This window comes from Gobio gobio (genome assembly GCF_949357685.1).
Source record: "Gobio gobio genome assembly, chromosome: 3".
NCBI lineage: Eukaryota > Metazoa > Chordata > Actinopteri > Cypriniformes > Gobionidae > Gobio > Gobio gobio.
Window position 1 is genome coordinate 54,691,189 of NC_137099.1, and position 12,679 is coordinate 54,703,867.

The 12,679-nt window shown below is 39.6% G+C and overlaps 2 protein-coding genes across 2 annotated transcripts in view; both read left to right on the top strand.

Annotated features, from left to right (window-relative positions):
- The window catches only part of LOC307123553 (beta-galactosidase-like), a 37,230-nt gene extending 33,440 nt beyond the window's left edge, over nucleotides 1-3,790 (top strand). Inside the window, exons 14-16 of the mRNA XM_079812112.1 lie at nucleotides 2,466-2,597; nucleotides 2,719-2,973; nucleotides 3,056-3,790. Of these exons, the coding sequence (XP_079668238.1) occupies nucleotides 2,466-2,597; nucleotides 2,719-2,973; nucleotides 3,056-3,310 (642 nt within the window). The 3' untranslated portion in view covers nucleotides 3,311-3,790. The remainder of the gene's footprint in view (nucleotides 1-2,465; nucleotides 2,598-2,718; nucleotides 2,974-3,055) is intronic.
- Nucleotides 3,791-9,892: 6,102 nt separating this feature from the next.
- Nucleotides 9,893-12,679, top strand: part of LOC307123926 (beta-galactosidase-like) — a 13,207-nt gene continuing 10,420 nt past the window's right edge. Inside the window, exons 1-5 of the mRNA XM_079812787.1 lie at nucleotides 9,893-10,024; nucleotides 10,584-10,753; nucleotides 11,049-11,199; nucleotides 12,260-12,320; nucleotides 12,425-12,519. Of these exons, the coding sequence (XP_079668913.1) occupies nucleotides 9,968-10,024; nucleotides 10,584-10,753; nucleotides 11,049-11,199; nucleotides 12,260-12,320; nucleotides 12,425-12,519 (534 nt within the window). The 5' untranslated portion in view covers nucleotides 9,893-9,967. The remainder of the gene's footprint in view (nucleotides 10,025-10,583; nucleotides 10,754-11,048; nucleotides 11,200-12,259; nucleotides 12,321-12,424; nucleotides 12,520-12,679) is intronic.

Consider the following 12,679-nt stretch of genomic DNA (forward strand, 5'->3'; position numbering starts at 1 on the left):
AATGCTAGCCAGGAAACTCCAATTCCAAGAGCCATCCCAGAGCCTTTAAAGACAAAAGGGGCAATGTCTGGGCTCCGAAAAGGTGGGATCTCAGTGATCTGACTCATTTAAAACACAATAGAGAAAACAGGTCTGGCAGGAAAGGAGACTCTTGCTAGAGCCTCTGAAAATCAGTAAAACAGGTCTGGAAGATTTGTGTAGCAGACTAATTCATCCGATATCATCATTTTTACCTAAAATGCTAAATGCAATGTACTTTCTTAAATTTGTAATTCAACAGGGGACTCCCCTGGTGGAGTGAGCCCTTAACCCTATAGGCGAAGCTTGACCGCGCGCCTCATAGGCAAGAGCAATAGCATCCCTGACCCAATTGTTTGTTTGGTGGCGGCAGAACCTCTGTTACGGCCCCCATGGCAAACAAACAACTGCTCTGACTTACGCCACTGGCTAGTGCGGTGGACGTAGGCCTGAAGAGCACGGACTGGACACAGTCTATGAAGTCTCTCCTGATCCGGCGTTGTGAACGGCGGAGGGCAGAAGGTTTGAAGAGTGACAGGATGTACAGTCGAGAAAGGAACCGTAGTCAGGGTGGGGATGCAAAATCACTTTCACCAAGCCTGGGGCAAAGTCTAAGCAGGATGGCGATATTGACAGAGCCTGCATGTCCCAATTCTTTTCAGAGAAGTTATAGCCATAAGAAAAGCCATCTTTAGAGTCAGAAGTTTGTCAGACGCTGATTCTAGAGGTTCAAAGGGGGTCTCAACCAGACCCTCGAGGACTAAAGCTAAGTCCCATGAAGGGATCTTGGTTCTTACGGGTGGCCTCAACCGCCTAGCCCCACGAATGAAGCGAGCGAGCAGAGGATGCCTCCTGAGCAGCCACATAAACCCTGAGAGTGGAGGGGCAGGTGCCTGATGACAACTTTTCCTGCAGAAAATCCAGAACTGAAGCAACCTGGCAGTTGACTGAATCTACATTATGTGTCGCACACCACCTTTCAAAGACACCCCATTTATTGGCATAAACTTTCTGAGTGGAGGAAGCCCTAGCACTTAGAATGGTCTCAATAACTGCAGGCTAAAGCCCCGTGTCCCTCAGTTGATGCCCTTCAGGGGCCAAACATGAAGGTTCCACAGGTCGGGCCTGGGATGGAATATCCAGAGACAGAAGGTCCCGCCTCGCCGGAATCGCCCACGGCGAGCCGTTGAGGAGAGACACTATCTCGGAGAACCACACTCTGTTCGGCCAACGCGGCACTATCAATAAGAGGCAAGACCCTTGCTGGCGAACCCTGGCTAGAACTTCTGGGAGCAGAGCGACTGGAGGGTAGGCATACAGGCGCATTCTGGGCCATGTATGAGCCATCGCATCCAGACCCAGCAGGGCTGGGTGACCGAGAGAGAAGTAAAGGGGACATTGCGCTGTCTGATAAGAGGCAAAAAGGTCCACTTCCGCTCTGTAAAATCTGGTCCAGATCTGCTTGACTACTTCTGGGTGGAGTTTCCATTCCCCCGCATGTAATCTCTGTCTGGACAGTAAATCTGCTCCCACATTCAACTGCCCCGGAATGTACATTGCTCTGAGGGACAGGAACTTGTCCTGGGCCCAGAGAAAAATCTTTCTTGCTATCTTGTTTAGATTGCATGAGCGCAGACCTCCCTGGTGATTTATGTATGAGACTGCCGCTGTGTTGTCCACCCGCACTAGGACATGTCCTAGTGCGTATCCTCAGTATCCTCAAATGGGGGAGAAAGTATTTCAGGGCCAGAAATACAGCCATCAGCTCGAGGCAATTGATGTGCCAAACGCGCTGATGAACCTCCCATTCCCCTTGAGCTAGACGACCACTTAAGACCACACCCCAGCCCGTCAGGGAAGCGTCCGTTGTTAGCAGTTTGCGATGACAAGGTACGCCTAGAGTGGGACCCAAGGTAAGAAACCGGGGTCTGAGCCACGTAGTTAGTGTACGAAGCCCGTGGCGCGTCATTTTAATTAGCCTCTGGGGGTTGGCCCTTGGATGAAACCCTCTGGCTCTGAGCCACAACTGGAACGGTCTCATGTGCAACAGCCCCATAGCGATCACCGTGGATGCCGAAGCCATGAAACCTAACAATCTTTGACACAGATGAATAGTGAGATTTGATTATGAATAGTGCGCCCATGACGTCACCGGCCGAGGCTATAAATACCTATAAAATGGTTTTCACACCATTTTCACAGCTGGTTATGTCAAAGACATTTCCCATTCGCATAAGCCTATGCAGCATTGAGTGTAGCTTTTGAAAGGGAACAGCTATTTCAAAATGTCACAATATTACAGTATTTTTGATCAAATAAATGCAGCTTTGGTGAGCAGAAGAGACTACTTTCAAAAACATAAAAAAATCTTACCGACCCCAAACTTTTGAACGGTAGTGTAATTGTTTAATTTCATTCCGTGCTTCTTAAATCATTTCACTTTTTAGATTTCTGCTGGTATTTTGGAGAGGAACAAGACCATCACCATCAATATAACAGGAAAAGCTGGCAGCCGTGTGGACATCCTGGTGGAGAACATGGGCAGAATCAACTACGGCAGAGAAATTAATGACTTCAAGGCAACCAAAATTAATTCTTTTGCAAAGTCCCAAAGCCTGTTCTAACTTGAGTTGTTATATCTTTTCTAACTAAACCGAATTACAGTTTTCCTGTAGCTGACAATCTCTCTGTGTTCCTCAGGGTCTGGTGTTTAATCTGACTCTGGGCGCTGATGTTCTGGGTAACTGGACGGTGTACTCTCTGAGTATAGATGAAGCCGTGCGTGATGGGCTGTTGTCGGCATCGAGCGAATCTGTCTCCATCTCTTCGACCTCCACCACCAAACCTCCTCCTGCTCTTTCACCTCCAACCTTCTATGCTGGCAGCTTCCACATCCCTGACGGCATTCCTGACTTCCCTCAGGACACATATATCCAGTTTCCCAACTGGAGGAAGGTAGGTTGGTCATAATGAGATCCATTTACGGATGTGAAGAGATTAGCTCTGGTGAAAACATAAAATGCTTTTTTTATTCCAGGGTCAAGTGTGGATTAACGGTTTTAATGTGGGCCGCTACTGGCCTTCCCGCGGGCCACAGGTGACCCTCTTTGTCCCAGCCAACCTGCTCAGCACCTCCGTCCAAAACAACATAACCGTTCTGGAGCTGGAGGCGGCACCGTGCTCATCAGGTTCCTGCTTGGTGGAGTTCACTGATACTCCGGTCATAAACGCCACTGTGAAGACAACCAGCCAGCACACGAGACGGCTGTTCGAAAAACAAGACCTCTTATGATTTTACAGACCATCACGGGTAGAAGAATCTTAAAATGATTGATTTGTGTTACACATTTTACTGATCTGAAGGGATCTGAAAGGATATGACATGCATCAGCACTATATACATGATCACTGTGAATGTACATTAATATTTAGCTAATTCTCAGGTGTCAATGCTGTTCAATGTGCTCATGGAATGAACTGTGTGATTTTAATTTGAGTGCACTGGATCCTCTCAAGGTGATGTTAACATTTTTTCTTACTGTGGATTCTTGCACTTTTGATTATTTTAAATAATACTAGAAATCTTAGTTTTTATTTGGACAGGCATTTAGTTTAGTCAAGTCTGACTTGAAAAAAAAAAATTGCATGATTGATTTTATTTTTGCACCAAATGTTGATTTATTCTTTGTGTATCACTGTGAAACAACATTGAAACCATACAGAAATCCATGATTTTGTATAAATTAAACTGCACTATTTTATTCACACAGTCTTTATCTGTTAGAGTGTGTGTGTGTGTGTGTGTGTGTGTGTGTGTGTGTGTGTGTGTGTGTGTGTGTGTGTGTGTGTGTGTGTGTGTGTGTGTGTGTGTGTGTGTGTGTGTGTGTGTGTGTGTGTGTGTGTGTGTGTGTGTGTGTGTGTGTGTGTGTGTGTGTGTGTGTGTGTGTGTGTGTGTGTGTGTGTGTGTGTGTGTGTGTGTGTTTTATTTTCACACTTGATTTGTTTCAAGGTTCTTGAAGCGGGATGGTTTACTGGGGTTTTGTTTTATATGTGAACTGTGATTCAGCGAAAGGCAAACTTTTTACTTTTACTTTTCAAAAGACTATCAGCAGATGAACAATGTGTGTTGCTCTTGGAGTCCTGAAACAGATGCAGGTCACCTCGAAAAAGAACTCAGGATTTATTTATTTGTGTATTTATAATATATATTTAACTAAATTCTTTCAGCTTTAACATTTTTTACAAATCTAAACATTTTTAATTAAGAAATTTAGAATAATTTATTGCCTTTACATTCAATAACACAGCCTTACTATGATTGACAGGTGTTTCAATACAATAGTTGCACAATATAATGCTGTCAAATTTAAGGAGCGAGTTTGGTGTTGAGAAAAAAATCTGTTTATTGATAACATTTAAAATCTTTTAATTTATTACTTGTGAGGGGATGTTTGGGGAAACCTGTTTGAAAATGGTGATTCGTTTTGCAATTTAGCAAGTCAGCAACAATCTAACTGATGCTGATAACTTATGAGTTTGAGTCATTTGTTTGTGAATCAGACTACACTTGTTACCGGTGTTTGTCTGTGTGCACAACACAACAGAGACTGTTTAATTCTGTTCATTATATTTGTATCATTTTGCAGTGCGAGTCTGTCTCTCACATCATATTCAGTTCAGAATGCAAACAAGTATTTATTTGCTGTTGATTCAGTCACAGATTATTGTAGTTTGGTGTTCTCTCCACATCTGTATAATATATAGTTTACTTATTTTATTTGAAGTGCCCTTGTGCTTTTTCAGATATTCCCTTTCATGCAGTGTGTAATAGATGTTTGTGAAAGTTAAAGGTCTGCAAAGTATTAAAGATCAAAGTGCACAACAATGTTATTGTCGCCTAAAAGAAAGAAACGAATGTAGGTCTGTTACAGTCTTGGATGGGGTCTTCATTGCTCGAATGACGTCTGCTTTGGCCCTCAAACACTGAAGATGTAGTTGAGACTGGAAGAGTTTAGTTTGTGCTGTAAACATGTTGAGAAGGCCCTTTTATCTGCGCTGCCAAAGCAAATCCACTTTGCAGGCACTTCCAAAGGGTGAGATTTGATAAAACCAATGCCATCGTTACTAAATAACGTGCATCTCGTTGCAGAGATCTGGGGAATTTGGAGGCCAAGTCAACACCTCAAACTCGTTGTTGTGCTCCTCACGCAACAAACTGCAATGTATGACACCTTTCTATCAGAACCAGCATTAACTTCTTGAGTAAATTGAGCTTGGGGAAGAAAACGTATAACTGTACCTTTAAAGGTGCACAATTGGTCTTTAGGGTACAATTATAGCATTGTTTTCCTCTACTTAGAGCAGGGGTAGACAAGTTCGGTCCTAGAGAGTCGCTGTCCTGCAGAGTTTGCCTCCAACCCTGAAAGACATCTATAGAAGCTCTTATTGAGAATTAACAGAGGTTTAGATGTTCATGTTTTATTGGAAATGTTAGGTCACCATTATGGAGATCAGTTTTTCATTTAGTTGGGCAGTTTGACTCTTGGCTTTTTATGTGAGTTTGTGGTTTTTGATAGATTATTGTTAACAAAACACATAATCTGTTCAAATCAAAAGACGCCATAAACAAAAATCGTCATGAAGAAAAATGTTTGACTAAACTCATCACTGACTAAAAATATTAATAAATAATATTCATCAACAATACTTTCTTGCCACAGATCAGACATTCAGAATTTTGATTTTTAAATACATTCTAGGGGGAAAAAAGTTTAGACGCACACAGATATCAAGAATCAGCATATGAATCTCAACAATGGTGACATAAAAAAAAAAATGTAAATGTAATGCTGCAATGCATGCTGGGAGCCATGAGTTTTATACTGTGGTGGCTTAGTTGGAGCTAAACTCTGCAGGACATCAGCTCTCTAGGACCGAACTTGCCTACCACTGACTTAGAGGTACAAAAATTTACCCTTAAATCGATAGTTCACCCAAAAATGAAAATTCTGTCATCATTTACTCACCCTCAAGTTGTTCCAAACCTGTATGAGTTTCTTTCTTCTGCTGAACACAAAAGAAGAAATGTTGAAGAATGTTTGTAACAAAGCAGATAGAGCAACCATTGACTACCATAGTAGGGAAAGAAAAAAAACTAGTGGAAAATCTTTCTGCAAGATGGTTTATAAAGAATTTGTACCTCACATACCATCACTTTGTTTTACGTGGTTCTTCAATGGCACACCATCCAGTTCAATAGCTTTTGAAAAGAAGGCCACACCATTTAAAACAAGTTGTAAAATATTTATTTGACCCTAAAGAACATACTACAAGTCTTTAATGTAGTAGTATTTACTCTAGATATTTGATGTACACCATCACTGTGTTATAGGGTTCTTCATTGACACACCTTCCAGTTCAATAGCTTTTGAAAGGAGGCTCAAACCGCTTTAAAACAAGTTGTAAAATATTTATTTGACCCTAAAGAACATACTACAAGTCTTTAATGCAGTAGTATTTACTCTAGATGTTTAATTTTTTACTATAAGAGTATTCAATGGGGTTCTTCATTGACACACCTTCCAATTCAATAGCTTTTGAAAGGAGGCTCAAACCGCTTTAAAAAAAGTTGTAAAATATGTATTTGACCCTAAAGAACATACTACAAGTCTTTAATGTAGTAGTATTTACTCTAGATATTTGATTTTTACTATAAGAGTATTCCATGGGGTTCTTCATTGACACACCTTCCAATTCAATAGTTTTTGAAAGGAGGGCCACACCGTTTTAAAACAAGTTGTAAAATATTTATTTGAGCCTAAAGAACATATTACAAGTCTTTAATGTAGTAGTATTTACTCTAGATGTCTGATTTATACCATCACTGTGTTCTATAGGGTTCTTCATTGACAAACCTTCCAGTTAGCTTTTGAAAGGAGGCTCACACAGTTTTAAAACAAGTTGTAAAATATGTATTTGACTCTAAATAACATACTACAAGTCTTTAATGCAGTAGTATTTACTCTAGATGTTTATTTTTTTACTATAAGAGTATTCCATGGGGTTCTTCATTGACACACCTTCCAATTCAATAGTTTTTGAAAGGAGGGTCAAACCGTTTTAAAACAAGTTGTAAAATATTTATTTGACCCTAAAGAACATACTACAAGTCTTTAATGTAGTAGTATTTACTCTAGATGTTTGATGTATACCATATATATACCTTATATAGGGTTCTTCATTGACACACCTTCCAGTACAATAGCTTTTGAAAGGAGACTCACACCGCTTTAAAACAAGAACATACTACAAGTCTTTAATGTATTAGTATTTTCAAAATATTTATGTGACCTAAAATAACTAAATTAATGTAGTAATAATGTAGTAGTAATTTAATGTAGTTGTATTTTCATCTTATACCTTAAATGTGTCTGTAATGATTATTAAACACTTTTTTACAAAGTTACAAAGCACACCCTATAAAACATACTAAACTTCCTAACGTGGGCATGGTCAAATGTAAGGAGTTCACTTGACATTGTAATACTACTAGAATTACACTACCAGACAACTCTTACAGGGCAGGAAGGGGGACTAAAATATAGACTGCAACACATCTACTTCATCTTCATAGATAGCACAGTTTATGTTAATGGTTATTGACTGTTAACACAACAGTTCACGGGACAAATCCATTAACAGATAAATGAATGCATGGACGATGACTTTTCTTGTTTGGTCTCTATCTGTTCCATACGATGCCTTTTATGTTTTAAAAGAGGTTTGGTAAAGAAATAATACATGGGTAAAACATTAAAGACACTGTTTTAACACGCCACTTTATGCTATGCAAATGAGTTCCACACTAGGGTGGGCAACATCGTGGCTACTTTGGACACCAGTGGCCAATCACACTCCAGGATCGGAAAGGCACCAGATTTCAATCTCCTCCTCCAACCTAGACAACCCTTGTTCTGCGTTTCCAACTCAACGGGGAAGGAGACACTACCACATCCTGTGCTTCTGACCTGACGAAGAAAGAGACTACAAGACAGTTGAGATTAAGTTTTTGCGAGCAAAACCTTTTATATTGCCTTCGGCTGAACTGCAAAAGGGCTCTCGCATTAAGGGATCTTATCTGAGCTGACCAACTCCCTCTAGTTTACATTAATTCTGAATTATTGGACTTCCCTTTTGGGAGTGTTCTTATTGTCACAATTCACCAGTGTGAGTGCCCGTGGTTACCACCAGAGGGCATTCCACCCCGGACTGTCACTCCATGAAGGACTACATCTCCCATAATCCTTTGCCCGGACTCATCAGCACTCATTGATTACATCCACCTGCACCCCATTACCTTGTTAGCTCACACTATAATAGCCTGGTCATGTCTATCATTCATTGCAAAGTCTTGTTTGTTGTATATACTGCATTTCTGAGCATTCTCCCTGGTCTCTTGGTCTTGGATTAATTGCCTGTTCTGTGGATTACCCTTTTGCCTGTCTCTCCTGCCTTGTTTGCCTGTTTGGAATTAGAATTGAATTGGAGGAGGCGGAGCGTGTCAACTCGTTGTCGGTCGGAGAGGAGAGCGCAGCTGATATCGATACTGTAGAAAATGAGTATCATATCGTTTCAGATATTTCAGTATCGATACATATCGAAATATGGATATTTTTGACAACACTGTGCAATTCGGCTAGGTGTACATCCGCGCTAAAATATCAAGGTGAAAGTCATCATAGCTTGCGTAGTATAGACCCAGCTCCCAACCCAACTTTGAGAATAGATTAACGGCGATATTTTTTTATCGCCCGATAAGAGTCTGACGTTAACGCAGCACGTTAACGCCGATAACGGCCCACCACTAATATATATATATATATTATACATATTCACATATTCCTTTAGGGTTGGATAAATATTTTGCAATAAAGAACCCCATGGAATACATTTATAGGAAAAATTAAACATCTAGCGTAAATACTTCTACATTAAAGCTACACTGTGTGATATTTTCCACCATCTAGCAGTGAAAAGGTATATGACCATCCAGTGAATATTAGTTTTTGTTCCTCTCAATTCCGATTTCGTTTTAACTCCTACGGTGGCCGATTTAGTCCAAGATTAACAAGGCTTCCAGTTCGACCTCTTCCACATTCGACACGGTGCCATTAAGTGTTAAAACGCGAAAGGCGAAGCTTGAATTTACGGGTGTGTCCCTCTTTGGCTAATGTACTTTCAAGATGGAGGGGCAACATGGCGACCCGCATTCGAACCCCTCACCCGTATGTATTTTCAATGGCATATTATAAACTTATGAGAATACTTTATTACTTGAAAGAAGTAAATATACATTAATGAGCACATATTTTTGAAAGAACTAAGTGTTTTTAGCTAAGAATAAACTAAAAAAGTTACACAGTGTAGCTTTAAAGACTTGAAGTAGGCCTATGTTCTTTAGTTTGGGGTCAAATAAATATTTTCCAACTTGTTTTAAAGCGGTGTGGGCGTGTGGCCCTCCTTTCAAAAGCTAGGAAGGTGTGTCAATGAAGAACCACATGGAATACACTTATAGTAGAAATCAAACATATAGAAAATACTACTCTATTAAAGACTTGAAGTATGTCCTTTGGGGTCAAATAAATATTGTACAACTTGTTTTAAAGCGGTGTGGCCCTCCTTTTTAAAAGCTATTGTATTTGACTACAAGTAACTAAAGTATTTGATTACTTACTATTAACGAAAAATAATTAATAAATAGTAGCTAGGTAGGTCGGTTTTAATGTAACAGTTTTACTGTTTCAGTTCGATTTGTGAACGAATCGTTCACTGCAACGGCTCAACTAGTTCATTAAAAAGATCCGACTCCAGAGAACGATTCGTTCACGAGTCGTACATCCAAAATGAATGGCATTTGACTTCCGCACAGCTGTTTACTGATTCAAACACAATGACAGCGGGTGTCGGACTCATCTTGGTTATCTTCCTGACCCTACCATCGGTCACGGCAAGTTTTAACCTTTTCTATTTGTTTTAAAATTAGCGTTATAGTGCAGATGTTCTCTCCATCACTTGAAACAGTGACTTGAATTATGTAACTTACTATACCATCTACGAAAAGTGTCATACTTTCTAGTGTTTGCTATTCATACACTGTTTATAGACGAATATGTCTATTCTAAGATTTGGTCGAACGTTTGCTCTGATGTTGTGATGATGCATCTCTGAATCTGACAAGTGCGTCCAGACTGTCGTGACTCTGCGTCTTGTGACTTGCAGGAAGTCAGTCAATAATAATTGGCCACAAGACAAACATGAACCATCCTAGACCTAGACATCAAACCTGCCATGTCTTTTTTGAGCCCACGTTTTTGTCATTTGGGACTCAAATTCCCCAGTCCCCAGCCACTTAAATTTGTATGGGGAAAACTGGTTTAGACATACAGTGCAAAATATATTTGTTTTCCATAGAAGTAGGAAAACCAAACCAGTTTGGAATGAATGCATGAGTCATAAAAAAATGATTTCCTTGTTTAGAAGCACTTCATATCCTTTTTTTTTTGTAGTATGCTTCAACACCCAGTTTTTCTGTGGATTACCATCAAAACTGCTTCCTTAAAGATGGAGAGCCATTTCGCTACATCTCGGGCAGCATCCACTACAGCCGGATCCCCAGAGTCTATTGGAAGGACAGGCTACTCAAGATGTACATGGCTGGTTTGAACGCCATCCAGACGTAAGAGGAACTGACGATGATTAAGTATTAGTCGTTTTGCCACTGTGGCTAGTGGTTTGTGTTTAACTCGCTGTCGAAAAGTCATGGAAATTAATACAATCTCACAGAAAATTCAATAGTAAATATACTTTTTTTCTGAGCTATGTTCAGATTGCTCATTTCAAGTACAATCTGTATGAAATGATTTTATAATATTTATGTACTTATCAATGGAATTGCTTCAGCCATTTTTATTCTAATTCTGTATTCCACTCGTCCCAACTCAGATTTCCCTAATGTCCGAGTTCATTCACAGGTATGTGCCATGGAGCTTCCACGAGTCGGTGCCTGGTCAGTATAACTTCAGCGGAGATGGTGATCTAGAGCACTTCCTGAAGCTGTGCCAAGACATCGGCCTGCTGGTCATCATGAGACCAGGCCCTTACATCTGTGCAGAGTGGGATATGGTGAGAAAAGACAGAGACGCATCTAAATCAGGGGTTTTCAAACTAGAGAGAGTGCTGGGGGTCTGTGGAAAAACAATACAAAAATGAATACATTAATTGATGCTTTTGATTTAAAGGTGCACTATGTAACTTTTCCGTCCGCTAGAGGTCGCCTATTCAAAACAAAGGTGTAACTTAATGACGCCAAGTTTGAGCGCAGAATCTTGGGACATGTGGTCTTCACCTCATAGCCGGTGGGAAAGAATCGGGAAAGGACTCGGGCAGAAATCATGTTCATGAATGTGATTATTAACGTTACAATTGAGTGTGTTGAAAATTATGTCATGACGTTACTCGGCGGCTGCTATGACACTTGTTCACACTGCAGTGAGAGTAAAGCGTTTCTGCAAAATAAAACCGGAGACCGAGGGTAACGCAGATATGACGCCATTGACTCCCTCACAACACGTCCCTGTTCCTTGGTTAAAAGAGCAATTTTCTCACGATTTACAAATAGTTGGAAACATTTGGGATATTGTAAGTACTCAACTGAACAAAATATATAACACTGGCCTAGTGGTTTTTGGATATTTTACTGCAAAAATGTTACATAGAGCACCTTTAAAATAAATGTAAAAAAAATAAATAATTACCAATTTTTTTAAATAAATATGAATATTAAAAATATACATCTAACAGCACAATTTTATAGTGAGTCGAGAAAAAAAACTTAATGTAATGGAACAGAAACTAAATATTTATAAACTCAATTTTTTGAGTATAAATTTTGTGTTTAAATACATGAAAATATATAGCTCTTTTTTTAGGATGGGTCTAAGTTTTTAGGTGTGGTATCTAAAAGATTGAAACCCCCTGATCTAGTTTGTGTATATATATTTTTTAAATGTGTGTCCTATAAAATCAGTAATTACTAAATATAGTATTTTTTTTATTTTATTTAATAATACATTTGTTTTAATGTATTATACTGTACAGTTGTGTATAGTGAAAATAATTTTAAAAGAATCAGAATATGTGATGGTATGTAAATGTTCAAAAGGCTCAATGTTTCTTGTTTTAGGGGGGTTTGCCTGCCTGGCTGTTGAAAAAGAAAGACATTGTGCTGCGATCATCTGATCCAGGTAATAACATGAGTTATGGATTTACCTTAGACTGGAAAAGATTCAGTTGAATGAGTGAAATGTGTATCTTGTAAGCTCCAGTGGAGTTCTTTATGTTGCTCTAGATTACCTTGCAGCAGTGGATAAGTGGATGGGGCAGTTGTTGCCCATTATAAAACGTAACCTGTACCAGAACGGCGGACCAGTCATTACTGTGCAAGTAAGACAGTTATATAACAATCACACTGGTAAAAATTTACAGAAAAAATGTATATATATATGTCATTTTCACAACATATCCGTGCTGATTTCAGCCTGCCTTAATGCTAAACTCATTGGCACTGAACACTCAAATTTCCTGTTGATCGAGTCCTTTCACT